Raw genomic sequence first — 20,580 nt, forward strand, 5'->3', positions numbered from 1 at the left:
AAAATCACTAAAAACTGCCATGCAAAGGAGATAACAAAAGAGTTTATTTTGGACATAGAATTCATAGAATAAGTAGAACTAGATTTAAAAATATGTACAGTTGAACTCTTGGAGAGATATGAGCAGTTATTTTATCTACCAAAAATAACTAAGTATTGATACTGGAAATTAAAATTTTGATTGTCAAAATAAGGAATTCATTAAATGGGCTGATTAACTGTGTCTGTAGCTTAAGAGCAGATTTGTGAGCTGGATACTGGAGCAGAGAATTGTTCCTAAGCACATCACAGAAGGATACAGTAATAGAAAAAAAAATTAAGACATGGAAGTTAGATTGAAGAATGCCATCTAATATGAACTCCAGAAAGAAGCTAAAGAGAATGCAGGGAAATGATATTTAGAGAAGCAGTAGATCCAGTTTCAAGATGGTTGACCAAACACATACTCCCTCTTACCCTTTCTGCACCAAACCCATAGAAATGATAAAAAATTAATTTGATTAATAAATTCCCTTTCAGGATTGAAAAGAAAAGGAATATTCCTGACCTGCAGCAATAAAACATCTTTAAGTGAAAGAGTTGTACATTAAAGGAGAAGTTGCAGAAAGGAACTGCTTACACTGCCTGTTTGAGGCCATCACTACTGCCAGGACCCTGAAGCTCTGTGCTGATTTTGTCAGAACAGATTCAGCATGCGGCCTCTGGCTAGGATGCCACTATTGGCTAAGACGGCAAGTGAGCAGTCCCATGGGAGATGTTTACACGGCCATGAAAACCCAGAGGAAGCTTAGCACAGTGAAATATAAACAGCAGAACTACATTCTGTGGGGTAGAACAGTCAGAAAGAAACTTTAAAAATAGGTCAATCTAATTTTCTTAGAGGACCAGGGATAGACTTTCATGATTAATACAAGAAGTGGAAGTTATGAAACTATAAATAATGAAAATGAAAAACGTAGTTGTCAAACAAACTCACCGGATGGGCTGCATTGCAAACTGGATATAGCTAAAGAACAGATTATTGAGCTGAAAGATCAGGGCAAGAGATTCTCCCAAAACTCAGCATCAAGAGGTAAGAGAGTATCCTTTAAAAAAAAAAAAAAGAGAGAGAGAGTATGAAACAAAGATTGAAGCATTTAGATTCGTGTAGAAGTTCCAACATTTATCTAATAGGAGTTGGAAGCGAAGAAAATTGACAAGAGACAATGTTTGAAGAAATAATGTATGAAAAATTTCCAAAACTGAAAAAGTATGAGCCCTTAGGTAGAAGGCCTACTAACTGAAGAAGAATACATTTTAAAAGGAAACAGCATAGTCAGCACCTGCATACATCCTAGTGATAATGATGAAGAGAAATTCCTAGGTGACCGTAGAGAGAAAAGACTGATGGTCTACAAAAGAATAAGAATCCAGATGACATTAGACTTTATCACTGGTTTTGAGAAACAACAGCAGAATGTCTTCAAGGTGCTGAGAGAAAATAAATTTGAACTTAAAATTCTATTCTCACCCAAACTGTCTTTCAACAGCAAGGACACTACAATAACATATTCATAATTTAAGGACTTTGAAAGACCTTTGCTGAAAGAACTATTTAAAGATACACTGCAGTAAGAAAAAAAATGAACCAAGAAGGTAGTAATGGGATTTAAGGAAAAAAAGGAAGCAGAGAAATCAAAAACAATATTGAATATAAATAAATATTGGTTATAAAATATATGACGATTTTTAGTAAGTTGTAACTTAAATCAACAAAAATAGCAACATGGAATTTGTGGTTGGGGGAGTGATAAAGGGAATTAAAAGCACACTAAAGATTTCAGGAGGAGGATAATAAAATGTAATTAATTCTAACTTGTAAGAAACTATAATTTTAAATATGCATTAAAATTTTAAGGGTAACCACTTGAAGAATTAGATATAAAATATAAACCTTAAAACTATTAGAAGAAAAAATGTATCAAAAATAACCTTGACCAATCCAATAGAAGACAGGAAAAGAGAAAAAGAAAATCATGGTAAAATAGAAAACACAAAATAAGTTGCTAGGAATACATTTAAGTATACATAGCAGTAGTTAAAGTAAATGAAAGTGAATTAAACTCACCTACTAAAATGATAAAAACTCTCAGATTTATCAAAACGACAAAAACCACATGCTATTTCAGAGAAGATACACAGTTAATAATAAAGGGATGAAAAAGGTAGTATAAAATATTAGTATGAGACAAAACAAGGCAAACAACATTGGAACGGACATAAGTGGGGAATTTAAAATGCTAAAAAGTATAATTTGTAAGAGTTGGTATCAGTTATAAGCCTGTTTGTCCTGCTCTTGATAACACTGCATGTTTAAGTATGTATATATGTGTATAAATTTATACATTTACAAATTACTACCGAGGCTTTCTAAATGGTATTCCTGATTCTGCCCTTGTTACCTTCAGTTTATTCTAAGTATAGCAGCCAGAATGATCCTGTTAAAAATCAGATCCTTGCTTGCTCAATACACTCCAATAGCTTCGCATCTTGTTCAGGGTAAAGGTAGACTAAGCTAATTGTAGCCTCCCATCCTCAGTGACAAACATGCATGTAGGATGAAATATAATAACAAAACTGAAATGCAGAATTGAACTTGAATAAAAGAGAAATTCCTGGCTATCAAAAATTAAACCCCAAATTGTGATGTCCCCAGGATTTATCAGATGGGATACTGGATTTAGGCCAGTGGTTGGGGTTAGTGCCTCCATGGAGTAGGAAATGTAACTTGGGTCCACTCAAGGTGAGTAGAACTGGTATTTTTGTAAAAGCTGGAACTTGAGAAGGGCTGCCTCCTTGTGAAAGAGGGGCTAAAAATATTCCAGTGGCCCAGAGATAGTACAAATAGGGCTCCCATACAAAAAAAGAGTCTCTGCTAAAGGTGAGCTTGTCATCAAATATTGCAAACCCTATTATAAAACAATCTACTGTGAGGGAGAATCAGCAAACACAACAAACAGTAGCTTTAGTATGCCAAGGACTTCAGAAAATGGTACACTTTAAAAATTAAAGGAGTAAGTCTAGGAATAGTGACATTTCAAAAAGGAACAAGTCAAGATGAAAAAGGAACAAATTGAATTTCTACAAATAAAAAATAATAAGGTTAAGCTCAATAGAGGGGTTACATAGCAGATTACAGACAGCTACAGCAAAAATTAGGGAATGGAAAATAAGTCTGAGGAAATTAACCAGGATACAGAATATTGAACACAGATATAGGGAAATGGAAAATGTGACAGGCAATTGAAGGATTTGAAGGATAGAATGAAAAGGTCTACCTAGAATTCCATACCTATCTAATCTAAGAGCAAAGAAGGAATATATATTTTCAGAAAAAGTCTCAGTGGGTTTGTCACCAATAGACCATTGCTAAAGGAACTAACAAAGGATATGTTTTGGGGAAAAAATGAATTGAAGCAATAAGGAAGAAATGGAACATAAGAAGGAATGGTGCACGGCAGAATTGGCAAATGCGAGTAAATTTAAATAAGCACTATATGTAAATAATAATGACTAATAATTTAATTGGTCTTAAAATGAGATGCAGCTAAAGTACTAATTAACTATGACATTAATATAGTTGGGTCATGGTTAGAGTTAAAGGATTTGAAGTTACAGGATGAGAGTACAGATACTGTTTAAGACGGTGGTAAAATGTTTACATTAAATGAGTTAGAGGAGGTTCCTGACTTCTCTTGGGGATTTAATAGGCTTATGTTTCTGCTTGAATCTATGAGTTCTCATCACAAGGAAAAAATATTTTTTTCTTTTTCTTTTATTTTGTATCTACATGAGGTGATGAACGTTCACTAAACTTACTGTGGTAATCAGTTCATAATGTGTGTAAGTCAAACCATTATGCTGTACATCTTAAATTTATACAGTGCTGTATGTCTATTATATCTCAGTAAGAAAAAAGAAAAAAAAGACATACCAAGCCAAGAACTAACCAAAAGAAAACTGGTGAAACTATATTAACCTCAGAAAATAGATTTCAGGGCAAAAATCTTTAGGAGAGAGATTAAAATGTTATATTTCATGTTATGTATATTTTATTACAATAAAAAAATCTTCACCAGAGGTAAAGTTTACAAAAGATAAAAAGATGAAATTAACAGTTATACATAGATATACAACTAATAGCATAGCTTTAAAATGTGTAAATAAAAATAAGAGCACAATAAGAAATTAAAAATACATTATTAAACTGGTTAATTTTAACGCACTTCTCTCAACAATTGTTAGAATCATTAGACAAAAAACACAATGTAGAAAATTCAAATGTATCCAGCAGTTAATGGTTGCACATTCTTTTCAAACACACAAAACTTGACCACCTAAATGAAGTCTCAGAAAAGAATTAGTGTCGATTATAGTGCATTTGAGCTAAGAATCAATAACAAAAAGATAAGAAAACAACCGTACATTGGTTATTGAAAGATTAGTTGAAATGAACAAAACAACCTTGCTTTCCAAAACTGATTCAAGACAGAATAAAACCTGCAAGTATTAGTATAATCATTAAAGAATTTGAATTAGTAGCTTAAAATATTTCTACAAAGGAAACAACCAGGCCTGAGTGACTTTACATAAGTTTCAACAAACATTCAAAGAAAAGAATTCCGGTATTATAAAAATCTCCCAAATTCTAGAAAAAATAATGAGCATTCTGATTTCATTTTTGAGGCTAGAACTACCTTGGTACCAAAACCTTATGAGGACAACAGGAAAGGAAAATTACAAGCCATTCTAATGAAGGCAAATAAAAGCCTAAACAAAGTATTATGAAACTCAACTCAGCGGTGTATACAAAAGATCATAATCACACTGGTTTTATTCCCGCAATTAAAGATAGATTATTATAATTTAGCCATATTCATAAGTTGATGGATTAAATCTGTGTAATCATCTCAAAAGACATGTAAAACAGTGATTAAAACCTCATATCCACACAGACACACACTGCACTTCAGCAATCTAGGGGTAGAAGAATTTCCTTAACCTAATACATATAGGATATTTATAAAAACATAGTATCCATTATATTTACTGATGAAATGTCAGGAGTATTTGTTTTGAGATTGAAATCTTAAGATTTTAAGATTGAAAACAAAACAAGGAGGCTTGCTATCACCACTTCTATTCAACATTTTCTTGGAGGTCCTAAAGCAGCAGAGTAAACAAGGAAAAGAGATAAAAGGTATTTTAATTGGAAGGAAACAAAGTTATCATTATTTACTGATGACTGTTAATGTAGAAAGATTGAAAGAATCTCCAAATCATTAGAATTAAAGTAGAGTAGGGGCAATAAAAGTAAAAATAGATAAATTGGACTACATCAAAATGTAAAACTCCTGTGCATCAAAGGACACATCAGCATAGTAAAAGGGCAAACTATGGTGTGGGAGAAAATATTTGCATATCATATATCTGATAAGGGGCTCATATTCAGATTATATAAAGAACTCCTATAACTTAAGAACAACAAAAAGCAAATAACTCGTTAAAAAATTGGTCTAAAGGAATTGTTTAAAGGAATAGACATTTCTCCAGAGATGATATATAAATGGCCAATATACTTAACATTACTTAACTGTACACTTAAAAATGGTTGAGATGGTAAATTTTATGTTATGTGTATTTTACCAAAAGTTTTAAAAATAAGAGAGCAAGGTTTCTGAATATAAAATCTTTCTATAACTAGAAATAAATAACAGATACATATATCCTTTATAAACAAGAATCTGTAACTTTATTGAAAGATATTTAAAAAGGCTTAGGGGAATTCCCTAGTGGGATCCAGTGGTTAGGACTCCGCACTTTCATTGCCAAGGACCCGGGTTCGATCCCTGGTCAGGGAACTAAGATCCTGCAAGCTGCGTGGTGTGGCCAAAAAAAAGAGGCTAAGTACATGAGGGGATGAACATATTCACAGAAAGGAATGTTCAGTGTGTGAACTGACATATGAAGATGTCAGTTCTCTCCAGAATTGTCTGTATATTCGATCAGTTCCCATCAAAATCCCAACAGGATTTTTTTTTTGCGGTAAATGGACAGACTGATTGTAAAATTTAATTGGAAGTGTGAAGGGTCAAGAATAACAAAGACTCTCCTAATGAAGAATGAAAGTTTGGGGCACTGGTACTACCTGAAAAGATAAGAGGAAACTGTAACAATTAAATCATCATGATACTGGTACAGGGATAGAAGTAGAATATCTATCTTGTAGGAGAAGAGTGGATTGTTTATTAAGTGATCCTGAAGCAACTGATTATCCATATTGGATTATTTCCTTATACCTATCAAAGAAATCAGTTTTAAGTAGATTCAAACTTAAATATGAAAGATAAAAACTATGCAACAATGAAGACAATCTGGGAGGATATCGTTATGACATCAGGGAGGGGAATATTTCTTAAGATACAAAAGGCACAAAATAAGAAAGAAAAGATTAATAAATTGGGACTACTGTGTATTTAAAGATGACCATTCATTAAAAACAGTAGAGTGAAAAACCTTAAAGTGAAAGTTGTTTGTAAGATATAACTTCTGTACGGTTAAAATACAAAAATATATAGAACTCTTACAAATCAGTAAGATAAAGACAAACCCAGTGAAACACTACGCCAAAGACAGGAACAGGCATTTCACAGACAAAGAAATACAAATGGCCCATAAACATTGGAAAAGATGCTCAATATTTCTAGTAATAAGGGAATTGCAAATTAAAAGCCCAGTAACATTTGTCACCCACCAGATTGGCAAATGTTAGAACATTTGACTGTAACAAGGGTTGGCCAGAATGTAGAGTCAGGAAGTCCCTCACATAGCTGATGGGAGTGGAAATTAGCGTAACCACTTTGTAAAAGCAAATTGGCAGTGCCTAGTAACACTGAATGTCATAATTTATGACCCAATAATTCCACTCTTAGGAAATTCTTTTACATGGCCAGCAGGAGACACGGACAAGAAAGTTTTATAGCAGCATTGTGACTGAGAGGGAACAAAGGGAAACAACCCAAATATATAAATTATGATGTAACTGAGCAATGAAATACAATCAAGCCATGAAAAAATGAGTGAATTTTATCAACATATGCATCAACATGGATGAATTGTAACATAATTTTGAGTAAAAGAAGCCAGTTGCAGAAAAAATACATATGTAAATCTATATAGGTTTTAAGCATGTATTAAATAAATCATGTATTTTTTATAGTACATAATTGCTAAAATAGTAAAATCAAGGAAATAATTAGTACAAAATCCAGGATACTGATAACCAGGAGAGGTGCGGGTATGGTGGGAGTGGGCTGTATTAGATAAGGGCTCACAGCCAGGCTTCCAAGTGACCATAATGGTATATTTCTCAGGCAGAAGAGTGGGTAGATGGGTATTTGTTTTATCACTTTTTAGACTGTATACCCACATTTTATATACTTTTGAAGCATTCTTTTTTAATGTAAGCTGTAATTTTTTTTCCAAGGTGACCTTACTTTATTTATTTTTAACATCTTTATTGGAGTAGAGTTGCTTTACAATGTTGTTAGTTTCTGCTGTATAACAGAATGAGTCAGCTCTATGTATACATATATCCCCTCCCTCTTGCGTCTCCCTCCCGCCCTCCCAATCCCACCCCTCTAGGTGGTCACAAAGCACTGAGCTGATTTCCCTGTGCTATGCGGCTGCTTCCCACTAGCTATCTATTTTACATTTGGTAGTGTATATGTGTCCATGCTACTCTTACTTCGCCCCAGCTTCCCCTTCCCCCTCCCTGTGTCCTCAAGTCCATTTTCTACGTCTGCATCTTTATTTCTGTCCTGCCCCTAGGTTCTTCAGAACCTTTTTTTTTTTTAAGATTCCATATATATGTGTTAGCATATGGTATTTGTTTTTCTCTTTCTGACTCACTTCACTCTGTATGACAGACTAGGTCCATCTACCTCACTACAAATAACTCAATTTTGTTTCTTTTTATGGCTGAGTAATATTCCATTGTATATCTGTGCCACATCTTCTTTATCCATTCATCTGTCGATGGACACTTAGGTTACTTGCATGTGCTGGCTATTGTAAATAGTGCTGCAGTGAACATTGTGGTACGTGTCTCTTTTTGAATTATGTAACCTGTAATATTTTTAAGAGATGGTAGGAAATGTTTTGAAATTAGGTAAAGTGGATGAAGGTATTGAAAATGCACAAAGATTGAAAATCATTGCCTAAGAGGGTTTGGAGGAGATCTGATTTTCTAGGTTAAGGCGTCCCTGTATATCAGTGTGAGGGTTCAAGTGAGGGGAAAGGTACAAAGACCTGTCAGAACATCTCTGTCCTAGTGGCTTAAACGAAGTGTGGAGTCACCAGTCCCTACACCTGGATTGCTTTTCTTCCTCCCTCACTGTCTGCACTTCTGTAAATACTTAGTGACTGACTACCAAGTCCTGGGCATTGTCCTGGGGGCCGAGTAGCCAGAAGAGGTATTGTCCCTGTCTCGGCACTTATAGTGGTTTTCGAACTCTTGCTCACACACTTAGTTAATCTTAGTTTCCTAACGTAGCTCCACAATGAAATCACTTTAGGCCCATATTGTAATTCATGCGTTGAGGTCTTTTTAAGGAAATCATTTATCTACCAATTTAGACAGCCTAATTGAGTGCATTATCTTTAAATTTTCAGGATAATGTTCTTTTTGGTTTGATCCTAGCCCTTAGATAATTCCTATATACGTTTATTTCCAGTCTTTTTCTCCTTCCCATACATATCAAGCATCTCTTGATGTACTCTACGTGGAATTGGCTTTGATGTATTGATTTTACCTTTCTCTCTTTCTTTTTGAGACTTGAAATGGGATCTAATCTTAAACCTTGACTTGGAGCAGTATTTTTGAAAGCACAACAAGCATGCTGCTAGAGAATATTAGGTGATACAAAGGGAAACATTTTTTATTTTAACAGTCTTATTTTAATGTTTATGGTAAAATATACACATGAAACCTGTGATTTCATGGCTATTATAATCCGTCTCACATAGACTGCATGAATTAATGGCCCAGGTGGTTCTCAGATGTAGCAAAAAATTGCGAAATGAGTATATGGATTACACATGTAGTGTTTAGTTGTAAAGGTGAATTAAGATACTCTCTGGTGTCCTCTGATGGTCTCCTACTCATACCATAACTCTCAAAAAAATTAAGCTTATGTGGTTTAGCCAGGAAAAAGCAATCTAGAAAATTCATCTAGGCAAATAATTTATTCAAATAACATATTCTGGTGTAGGTCAGGTTCTGGAAATACACCGATGAGTAAAATGTAGATCCTACCCTTCAAGACCACTGGTCTAACAGAGATGGGCATGTAAATTTAAAAGTGCAGCGCAGTATTGGAACAGTGCCACAGTGGAAACGTGTACTTGGCGAGTGGGTAGCTTGGAAAGACGGGTGCCGACTTACGGAGCAGTGAGGAAAGTCTTCATAGGGGAAGGGAGGCTTGCAAATAAGCAGCCTTGAGAGATGAGCAGAAAATTTACAGAGAAACAGATTGGGAAAGGGAGATCTCAGGCACGTGCCAAGGTACAGAGATCTAAGAGAACATGGTACAGTGGGTTAACTGAGCAGCTTGGTGTTTATGCTGATGTGGGGTGAGAGGTGAGGACAGAGTGGGGAGCCGGATATGAAAGCTCCTAAGTGAGCTGTGATGGCGTGGATTTAGATCTTAGTCTATAAATGATTATCAGCCTTTGCAAGATTTTAAGCAGAAGACTGCATGATGTCTGGGGCAGTGTAGAAGATGGAGCAGAGGAAGAAGAATCAGTCATGTTACAGCCAGTCATTGGGCAAAGGGATGATGGAGAGCAGCTGTGGGGAAGTTCAGAATTTCTGTTTTGTGTAGCTTCATATAATTTTCAGGAAATTAGATTACATATAGATTTCCCCCAGAATTTAATGTGTTGAAGGGGATGGTGGTAGGTGATTTGGAGCCAATATATGAAGTTTCTGAAGAGAATGGTATTATTCAGTCTGTTAGAAACAAGGTGTTAAGTAACTTTCCCTATATAGTCTTAAAGGTAAATAGATTTTGGCTTATTTTCTGTTAAAATATATGTAGGCAGCATATAAAAGTTAAGTGGAGATGTGCTGCTGATGAGACACATAGCTGCAAACAAGGTCTATTTTCTAATTAAAGTAGTACTACGGTAATACACTGCAGAGACAGAAGAATGAAATATTTAAACTTTTTTGTGACTAGTATCCTGCCAAGAAAATCTCAGATAACAGTATTATTTAAAGGGAATTGGGGGCCTTCTCTGGTGGCGCAGTGGTTAAGAATCCCCCTGCCAATGCAGGGGACATGGGTTCGAGCCCTGGTCCAGGAAGATCCCATGTGCTGCAGAGCAACTAAGCCCGTGCACCACAACTACTGAGCCTGCGCTCTAGAGCCCGTGAGCCACAACTACTGAGGCCGTGTGCCACAACTGCTGAAGCCCTCACGCCTAGAGCCCGTGCTCTGCAACAAGAGAAGCCACAGCAGTGAGAAGCCTGCACACTGCAACAAAGAGTAGCCCCGCTCACCGCAGCTAGAGAAAGCCCGTGCAGCAATGGAGATCCAACGCAGCCAAAATATAAATAAATAAATAAACTAATTTTTTAAAAAGTGTCCTTTAAATATGGGTTTCATATTCTACATATCTTAGTCGTGGCATATTGTTTACTTTTGTGCATATTTACTATTATACCTTAGGCCTGCTAGTCTTTGGATTTAGTGTGTATTGTTCTACCTTCCCAGGAAATGTATTAGTATGCCAACTTATTTTTGTACCTTCAGCATATCATAATTTAGAGTCACAGATCTGATGCTACCTGTGTATGTGAGTGCACTCATTTGTATCTGTATACATAGCCAGACCCTTAACACCAAATGTTCTGTTTCATGTTCATTTGGGGAATATTCTCTTAATATTTGGGGGGATGTGGGTTAGTCAGCTAATTTGCTAACATTCAAGAACCGTGAGCTCTCAGCATTATCTTAACCTTTTAGTATTTTAGTCTAGCAAGAATTTCTGACTCTGATCTGGGAATTAACTATAACATCTTACCAGAATGATCCAGAAGCATCAAAAGAAGGAGTTCCTGCAAAGGGCACACAGAGATGTTCAAAAGGCAAATTAACACTAACTGGATAGTGTGACTGCATAGTAGAAATGAGGGAGTTAGGACAGAAACGAAGGGCCACAAACGACCTTGAAACAACCCCTTGAAACTACCGTAGGTTCCTTTCTGCAAGGCTCAGTAGTGGTGACTGTGATGCAACTTAGCTTGTATTTGCAAAGATATTTTCTACAGCTCTCATCACTGAGTTAAAATTCTGTTTCATTCTTTTGAAAATTCAATTCCTTATTTCCGTATTTTCTACTTTGACACAGAAATCCCCTGCAAAGAAGCTGAGCCATGCAATTAGTAAATCCTTGGGGTGTGTACCCACCAGAGAACCTCCGCATCCTGTTTTTCCTGAACAACCAGAGAAACCACTTGACCTTGCAAATATAGTGTAAGTATATGATAGATGTGGATTATACTGAAATGGAAACCTTGCTGAATTCTTTTGGGTCAAAACTGAATATCACCTAACATGAACATTTCACCTTCTGGTTTTTACTTTACTTTTGGGGATCTTAAGACTTAAAGCTTTCAGCTCTTTAAATCATCATAAATATCTGCATGGAAACCTAGCTCCTGAGCCCTGAAGCCTAAGTTACGTAGCGGTCCCCTTCAGAAAATTAATACGTTAAGAGTAATCAGTGTGCTGGGTTTAACAAGGTTGTCTTTTGTTATTTGTGTTCTTCCCTTAAATCAGCAGTAGAGATCTTTTCTTCTTTACAACAGTTAATGACCATAGAGATTTTAAAAGTTAGTTTAGACCACATGGAAATGAAAATCAACCTAATTTGCTCTTTTTGTATTGAGAGAAAATTAGGAACCACAAGACTGAACTGTATAAATAAAACTAGTGTTTTATTTTTATTTTCAGTTAAATATTCTTGCTAAGCAAAAGAAAGCTGGAGGGGAACAAAAAAGCTAGAGAAATGAAGAGGAAAAGTAAGGAGGAGGAGGAACAATGAAGGATAAGATTCAGCGTTTAAACTGATTTCTTCCCTCTGAATTAAATAATGATATTAAGTATACTCTGCTAGATAAAGTTGGTAGGTTTTTGATTATTAGTCTTACTCAGGTATTTAGAAGTTTTTCTGTTGCAGTAGACATCCATTTTCTTTTACCTAGCTCAAATTACATAGTTTGATTAAATGAGCTCTTAGAGTTCTTTTCTTTCTCTTTCGTTCAATAATTTTCAAAACTTTTATATTTATTAAAACAATACACACATATAGATTAAAAATTCAGTAATACAGAAAAAATACAACAATACGTATAACAAAACGCAGCACATCCTCCCCAGTTGCATTGTGCTTTGTTTGGGTTTTTAGATCTCCTAATGGATACCTCCATATCGCTAAATAATATATTCAGAGCACCATTTCTTGGCTTATCGGTTTTGGACATTATTGAATTCCTTTGTGGTGTAAGGGACCAACCTCATTTATAACTCTACATATCAACCCATCTCATCTTTTCATAATTATATCACCATTTTAAAAATTAGTTACCTTTGTACTCTTGAATGTAATTTTTAAACTTCTATTTCTTGTAACTTCTTTTTGACTTCTACTATGTAAACGAAGGAAGTTTTAACCTGTCTGCTTCTCCCTTCTCCCTTTGCCTCCTAACTTCTGTCATCTGTGCCATTACTTTTATCAAAGTTGATAATATTTCTGTTCTCTCCTATGATCATAACTAAGTCTTCTGAGGTTTATTAAGGGCTCAATCTAAAAGTTGAAAACCAAATAACAGCATTTTAAGTTAATTCCATTCATTACAAAGTCAAGCAGTGTGCGGTCATTCTGTGTACCCTTTGTTTAGTTCCGGTGTCACAATCTCTGTGCAGTTGTTCTCGTCAGAGTTCAGTGGGATCTTCTTTCTTATATACCACAGATTGCTCAAAAGTGTGCCTGTTGACTTTATAACTGGACTGACTTTCCTGTACTGTTTTTGTGGTTGTTTTTCCTTCAGTTTCCCATTGATTTCTTCTTCCTGGGGAAAAAATAGGCTTTTCTCCCACTGTGTTCCATAGTAGATTTTACTTATTTGTGTGTAATCCATTTTTTGGTTAAATTTGTTAACCTCTTCCCTTTTTGGTTAGTGTTTTTCATTTGAATTAAAAAAAAAAAAAACCCTTGCCTGCTCCAACATTGTAGTGATATTTCTCTCTCTTTTTAAGCTTTGAAGATGTCCTTTTTACATATGTCTTTAATTCATCTGGAACAAATGTTTGTGTGTGGTGTGATGTGGAATATCCAGTTTTCTCTCTCTCTCTGCATTTGAATAATAACTTGTCTCAATGCCATTTTTTGGATAATCCGTCATTTCCCCACTTAACTACAATGCCACCATTGTCATAAATGAAGTTTGCAAATATGCACGGTCTGGTTTCTGGGCTCTTGATTCTGTTCCTTTGGTCAAAATGTCTATCACTAGGCCAATATCATGCTATCTTAATTACTGTAAGGGATTAAGTCATCTTTTTTAGGAGTGTCTTGTCTATTCTTTGCCCTTTGCTCTTTCATATAAATTTGAGAATCAGCTTATTGAGTCCCTCATAAAATTTTGTTGGAGTTTTGATCAGAGATTTATTGAATCTAAAGATCAAATTGGGAAGAACAGACATCTTTATAATATTAAGTCTTCCATTCCATGAATGCGTTATGTCTTTCCATTTATTTAAATATCCTTTTGTGCCATTTAGTAAAGCTTTATAATTTTTCCTCAGAAAGGTCTTGTACATGTTAAATTAATTCTTGTGTACTTCGCATTTGTTGCTGCTGTTGCAAATGGTGCCTTTTTCTCTGCAGTTATTTTGAGATATAATTTACATGCAATAAAATGCTCCCACTTTAAGTGTACAATTCAGTGATTTTTGGCAAATGTGTACAGTCATGAAAATGGTATCTTTTTTGAATTATGTTTCTTAACAGTTTGTTGCTGGTGTTGGACACGCACGTTGCTTTTGTATTTTAATCCACTATGTAGTCTTCTTGTGTAACTTGTTCATAATTCTAGCAATTTGTACTCACATTCTTTTGGATTTTCTATAAATCATTATATCACCTGCAAATAATGATTGCCTTTTGTCTTCCCTCCCCTTCTTTATGCTTTTAAATATACTCATGTTTTTTTCTTTTGGTTTTATTATGCCGGCTAGAGCCTCCAGTGCAATATTGAATGCAATGGTCTGATAGGCATTCTTGTATTGTTACTAATACCAAAGAGAACACTTCAGCATTCATTTTAGCATGTCTTTTGATGTTGGTTTTTTGTAGAAACTGTTTATCAGATAAAAGAGGTTCCTTTTTATTCCTAGTTTGCTAGTGCTTTCTTTTTGTCATGAATGATGTCAAATTTTATCAAAGACTTTCTGCATTGAGATGATAGCCTGAGTTTCTTTATTCTGTTAATAGAGTGAATTACATTAACTGTTTCTTAAACAGCCCTACATTTCTGGAATAAACATAATTTGACCCTCCTTTTAATACACTGCTAGATTTCACTTGCTTATATTTTGTTTAGCTTTTTTCTATGTTTATGAGTTAAATTGTCCTGTAATTTCCCTTGATTTTTTTTTTTTTTGTTTTTAGGACAAAGTTTGCCCAGTTTGCTGTCTTCAAATAGTTGAGGAGAATTCTCTCTTTTTATATTTTTTGGGGAGAGCTCATTTAAGATTGGAATTATTTGCTCCTTGTATTTTTGGTAAAATTCACCAGTGAAGCTATCTGTGCCTTAAGCCTTCTTTGTGGGGAGATTCTTAACTATTAATTCCATTAATCGTTAAAAAAAACAAGTCTTTTAAAAAAAGTATAAGACTATTTTCATTTTGTATTTCTTTTTGAGTCACTTTGGAACATTTTATAGATGTAGGAATTTGTCAATTCCATCCAATTTTCAAAGTTATTGGCACAAAGTTTATAATATTTATCTATAGTATCTGTGCTAACATCTTTTTCATTCCTACTCTCACATATTTATAGTTTTTTCCTTTTTTTTTTTTCCTTGAAAAATCTTGCCATAGGCTTGTCCAATGTGTTAGGCTTTCAGAGGACCAACTTTTGGTTTTGATGATTCTTTTATTGTATGTATTGTATTTTAAAAATTTCATTTATTTCCACCCTTTATTATTTCTTTTGTTAAAGCTTCTTTGGGTTTATTTTGCTACTCTTTTTCTAACTTATTTAAAGATATGGTTAGCTTACTCATTTTAGGTTTTTTCCCCCAAATTTAAGCATTTAAGGCTATAAATTTCTCTAAGCACTACCTGAGTAATGTCCAAGTTTTATTATGTAATTTTTTTATTGTTTAATTCTAAATATTTTCTAAGTTCTGTTATTTCTTCTTTGAGAAGTATACTTTCTTAATTTCCAAACAAATGAGGATTTTCTAGTTACCTTTTTGTTATTAATTTCTAATTTAATTTCATTTTGGTCTGAAAAATGTTCTGTATTATTCAGTTCTTTCAAATTTGTTGAGACATGCTTATTATCTAGTATATGATCAAGTTTTTATTATGTTCCAAGTAAACTTGAAAACGTTTATTCTATACTTGTTGGGTACAGAGTTTATAGTAAATGAATGTATGTCAATTAAGTCAAATTAGTTAACCATGTTACTCAAATCTTCTACAGCCTTACTTACTTGTTCAAAATTATACATATTTCACTAGGAAGTTAAAAATTTATTCTTAAGTAGTGACTTCCTTTATTCCTAATAATTCTATTTGTTCTCTAGTATATTTTATCTGCTAGTAACATCTTTTAAGATTTTTTGCTAGGTATGTACCTGGTATAACTTTTCCCATCCTTTTTCTTTCAATTTTTCTGTGTCCTTAGGTTTTCAGTATGTTTCTTATAAATTGTAAGCTGGATTTTAAGGGTGACATCCCACTCTAGTCACCCTTTCCCCCACGGCTAACCATTCTAATGTGCTTATTGTATATCCTTTGATTACAATAAGGAGCAGTCCTGTTCTTGAAAACTAGGTATTGTTTTCTATGTCCTTTTTTTAAAGTTTACACAAGTGGTATGTGAACCATGTTTTGCCTATCCATTCTCCCTGGGATGGACACCCGGGTTGCCTTCAGATCTCTGCCTCCACATATAATGCTGCAGTAAATGCCTCAGATGTTCCCCAAATGGAACTGGGTAAGAATTTCTTTATACCTAGAATACAGTTGTTAGGTGAAGGATTATGTACATCTTGACCAGAAGAAGTGTGTTGGGGAATCCAGTAGTTCAGTGTAGACTTTCAGTTAATCTCTCCATTTTAATTCATACCACACCTCTCCCTGGTGTGCCTGAGTTTGAAGACTTTCTGGCCAGTTTCACTAGCAGGTAAGCTCTAGTTTCTTACCAGCCCAGAAAAAAAGTAGTCATCTGACTGTGTGCTGCTGGGGAGTCTGGTGGAGGAGGTGGATGTGTTCTACGTCACAGGCAGACTTTCAACTAATCCCCCTCTTTCTAATGCAGCCCCTCACTTCTCTTTCAGAGGCACCAGGCATCTTTAATTGCTGAGCATTCATGGTCATCTGTGTTTCCACTTCCATTGTCTCAGGATGAACTTGACCTCAGATTTCTTCTCTGTGTATTAAAAAAGCCTCCCCATTTCTAGTTTCTGTTAGTAAGGAATTCAGTGTAGGACTGAGAGCTAAGAATTGAAACCTGATTTTTTCTTTATTGACTCTTATCATTTTATTGTATTTACCTCAGATCTTTTTTTTTTGCGGTACGTGGGCCTCTCACTGTTGTGGCTTCTCCTGTTGTGGAGCACAGGCTCTGGACGCACAGGCTCAGCGATCATGGCTCACGGGCCCAGCCGCTCCGTGGCATGTGGGATCTTCCTGGACCAGGGCACGAACCCGTGTCCCCTGCATCAGCAGGCGGACTCTCAACCACTGCGCCATCAGGGAAGCCCCTCAGATCTTTTTTTTAAAAAATAAATAAAACTTAGTAGGTAATGTTGTGGCTTCCTATGTCCTTCCTATTCCCATTACCGTTTCTCTCTCCCAAAGAGTAGCCACTAACATTTATTTGGTATCTATCACTCTGCACATGTTTTTATACTTTTGCTAGATGTATATACATCTTAAAATCACATATTTTAAAACTTTATATAAATGGTCATGCTCTGCATAGTCTTCTGTAAGCTTATTACTTTATAGATATTGGGTGGGCCAAAAGGTTCATTTGGTTTTCTCCATAAGATGGCTCTAGTAGCACTAAGTTGTCTTTAACTTCATTTGAAACAATTTTGTTAGATTGTATGTGACAGCTGTCATATCAGTGTGCCTTTAAAAAAAGATTTATCAAAATCGGGGAATTTTTGTGTAGCCATTTTAATATTGAAGATGGAAGAAAAAAAGCAACATTTTTGGCATATTATGCTTTATTATTTCAAGAAAGGTAAAAACACAATTGAAACTCAAAAAAGATTTGTGCAAGTGTACGGAGAAGGTGCTGTGACTGATCAAACATGTCAAAAGTGGTTTGCGAAGTGTTGTGCTGGAGATTTCTCACTGGACAGTGCTCCATGGTCGGGTAGACCAGTTGAAGTTGAAGTTTCTGGCTCTACCATCTTAACACGAGGCCTCATTGGTCACTGCAGCTGGGGAAGAGAGCATGTGGGGACCTCACATCAATTCTTCTGTGATTTGGTGACACGTGTCATTTCCTTCACAACTGTACTAACTTCGAGTATAGATCATCTTCCATGTACCTAGGAAGGAGAGGAGAACCAGATATTGTTCAGCTCTAGTAATGTATACCATAAGTGTATTCAACTTTACTAGCTATTTCCAGACTAGGTATAACCTAGAACTCAAATTTTATAGTTCAGGTATTTATTAATCTAAACTATTCCCAAGCCATGTAGATAGTCAGTGGACCACTCAGAAAATGCAGTGATAGCTTCCCTTTTGTATTCTGATGAAATTTTGAGTAATTAATCCTATTTGGATTGACTAGACAACTTTTAAAGTCGCATTCAACTTTGAGGTTCTATGTTTAACAGATTTTTTTTTAATGTATAGATTCACATACCAGTGGTTCCCAAACCTGGCTGATACCAGGGTCACTAAGCTTTTAAAAGTATAGAACACTAGATTACTTCCATTCTAGGTTAACTGAATCATTATTCTGGGGGTGGCCTGGAATCTACCTTTTGAAAAAGTTTCCTTGTGAATCTGATCAGATTATGGAACCACCTCATTAGAACATAAATGGTTTTAGCTGTATGAACAACAAGCTAAGAATTCACTATTAATCATCCAAAAATGCATATAGAGTACAACTGAAATATAAATATGTGAACATCAATTCTTAATGCTTGCTGAAATTTAAATTTTCCATTCATTCAGCAAATATTTATTAAGGATCTTCCAGGTATTATGCAAGGTGCAAAGAGTATTCACACAGTACTTTGCTTACATGCAAATAGGTTTGAGTGACAGTGAAGAAGCCAGTTTTATAAAGTACAGTGTTTTCGGCTGGCTTCCTTAGGAAAGAGTTACAAGTATAGATGAGAAAATTGTGAGGAGTGGGCCGCTGTGCATTTCTTAATCATGATCAGGAAAAAGAAAAAGATTGCTGTTTTGCACTTAGAGATGAAGGTAGCTCCTACATTTGAATGCTTAAAGTCAGCAAAATATTTCATTTAGATAGGATCATGATTGTTTTAATCATTGTTTCACTATATTAATTTAGAAGGGCCCTTTTTTGGTTGGACAAAAAGTAGACAACATTCTTGTACTTCAGGTGTCTTTACACATTGCAGGTATTATTTTCAGACACTTAAAGTTGCTTTTATTTGTTTTACTAAAAATCAGTAATCCTGATTTGGATGAATGCCATCTACCAAGGAGGTTGAGAGTTGGGAATAGGGACTGGATGACCAATGTACTTGATTGAACTAGGCCACTAATTAAACTTTTTAAGTAGGCTCACCCTTTATAGTTATTTCTTACATAGCATGGTTATTTGCTCACAGATTTTCAAAAAAAAGGGAACATGCTACAGTGTGTATATCTGTGACCATTTCAAGTTTGAGCTTTCTCAGAGTAGAGAATAAAGTTTCTTACTGAAGTTTTAGTTTAATGGTCAAACTTGTTAACTTTTTTCTTGATGTTTCTGGCTTCCATTTCGTATTTAAAATTAATTTTCTCCCTTCAAGATTATAAAAATACCTCTGTCAATAAATTTCTTATTTCTGTATTTTTTCCTTTTTTGTTGTTGTCAGATATGAGCTAGGAATTTAAGGGGTTTTTTTTGTTATGTCTTGGTGTGGATCTCTTTGGGTTCATCATGTTTGGGACTCTGTGCTTCTTGGACCTAGGTATTCTTCCCACATTAGGGAAGTTTTTTTTTTTTTTTTTTTAACATACAAATTGTGAAATTTTTTGTTCTAGCTCTGTGAAAAATGCCAGTGGTAGTTTGATAGGGATTGCGTTGAATCTGTAGATTGCTTTGGGTAGTAGTGTCACTTTCACAATGTTGATTCTTCCAATCCAAGAACATGCTATATCTCTCTGTCTATTTGTATCACCTTTAATTTCTTTCATCTGCGTCTTATAATTTTCTTCATATAGGTCTTTTGTCTCCAAGGGTAGGTTTACTCCTAGACATTTCATTCTTTTTGTTGCAACGGTAAATGGGAGTGTTTTCTTAATTTCACTTTCAGATTTTTCATCATTAGTGTATAGGAATGCAAGAGATTTCTGTGTATTAATTTTGTATCCTGCTGCTTTACCAAATTCATTGATTAGCTCTAGTAGTTTTCTGGTAGCATCTTCAGGATTTTGTATGTATAATATCATGTCATCTGCAAAGCAGTGACAGCTTTACTTCTTCTTTTCCAATTTGGATTCCTTTTTTTTCTTTTTCTTTCCTGATTGCTGTGGCTAAAACTGCCAAAACTATGTTGAATAACAGTGGTGAGAGTGGGCAACCATGTCTTGTTCCTGATCTTAGTGCAAATGGTTTATTTTTCACCATTGTGGAAGATGTTGGCTGTGGGTTTGTCATATATGGCCTTTATTATGTTGAGGAAAGGTTCCTCTATGCCTACTTTCTGGAGGGTTTTTATCATAAATAGGTGTTGAATTTTGTTGAAAGCTTTCTCTGCATCTATTGAGATGATCATATGGTTTTTCTCCTTCAGTTTGTTTATATGGTGTATCACATTGATTGATTTGCGTATCTTGAAGAATCCTTGCATTCCTGGGATAAACCCCACTTGATCATGGTGTATGATCCTTTTAATGTGCTGTTGCGTTCTGTTTGCTAGTATTTTGTTGAGGATTTTTGCATCTATCAGTGATATTGGCCAGTAGTTTTCTTTTTTGTGACATCTTTGTCTGGTTTTGGTATCAGGGTGATGGTGGCCTCATAGAATGAG

At 35.0% G+C, this 20,580-nt stretch overlaps 1 protein-coding gene across 1 annotated transcript in view; it reads left to right on the top strand.

Moving 5' to 3' along the window:
• The window catches only part of DTNB (dystrobrevin beta), a 235,471-nt gene that overhangs the window by 111,935 nt on the left and 102,956 nt on the right, over nt 1-20,580 (top strand). The window contains exon 9 of the mRNA XM_024764484.1: nt 11,454-11,578. Within this exon, the coding sequence (XP_024620252.1) occupies nt 11,454-11,578 (125 nt within the window). The remainder of the gene's footprint in view (nt 1-11,453; nt 11,579-20,580) is intronic.

This window comes from Neophocaena asiaeorientalis, unplaced genomic scaffold (assembly GCF_003031525.2).
Source record: "Neophocaena asiaeorientalis asiaeorientalis breed wild unplaced genomic scaffold, Neophocaena_asiaeorientalis_V1.1 scaffold345, whole genome shotgun sequence".
Lineage (NCBI taxonomy): Eukaryota > Metazoa > Chordata > Mammalia > Artiodactyla > Phocoenidae > Neophocaena > Neophocaena asiaeorientalis.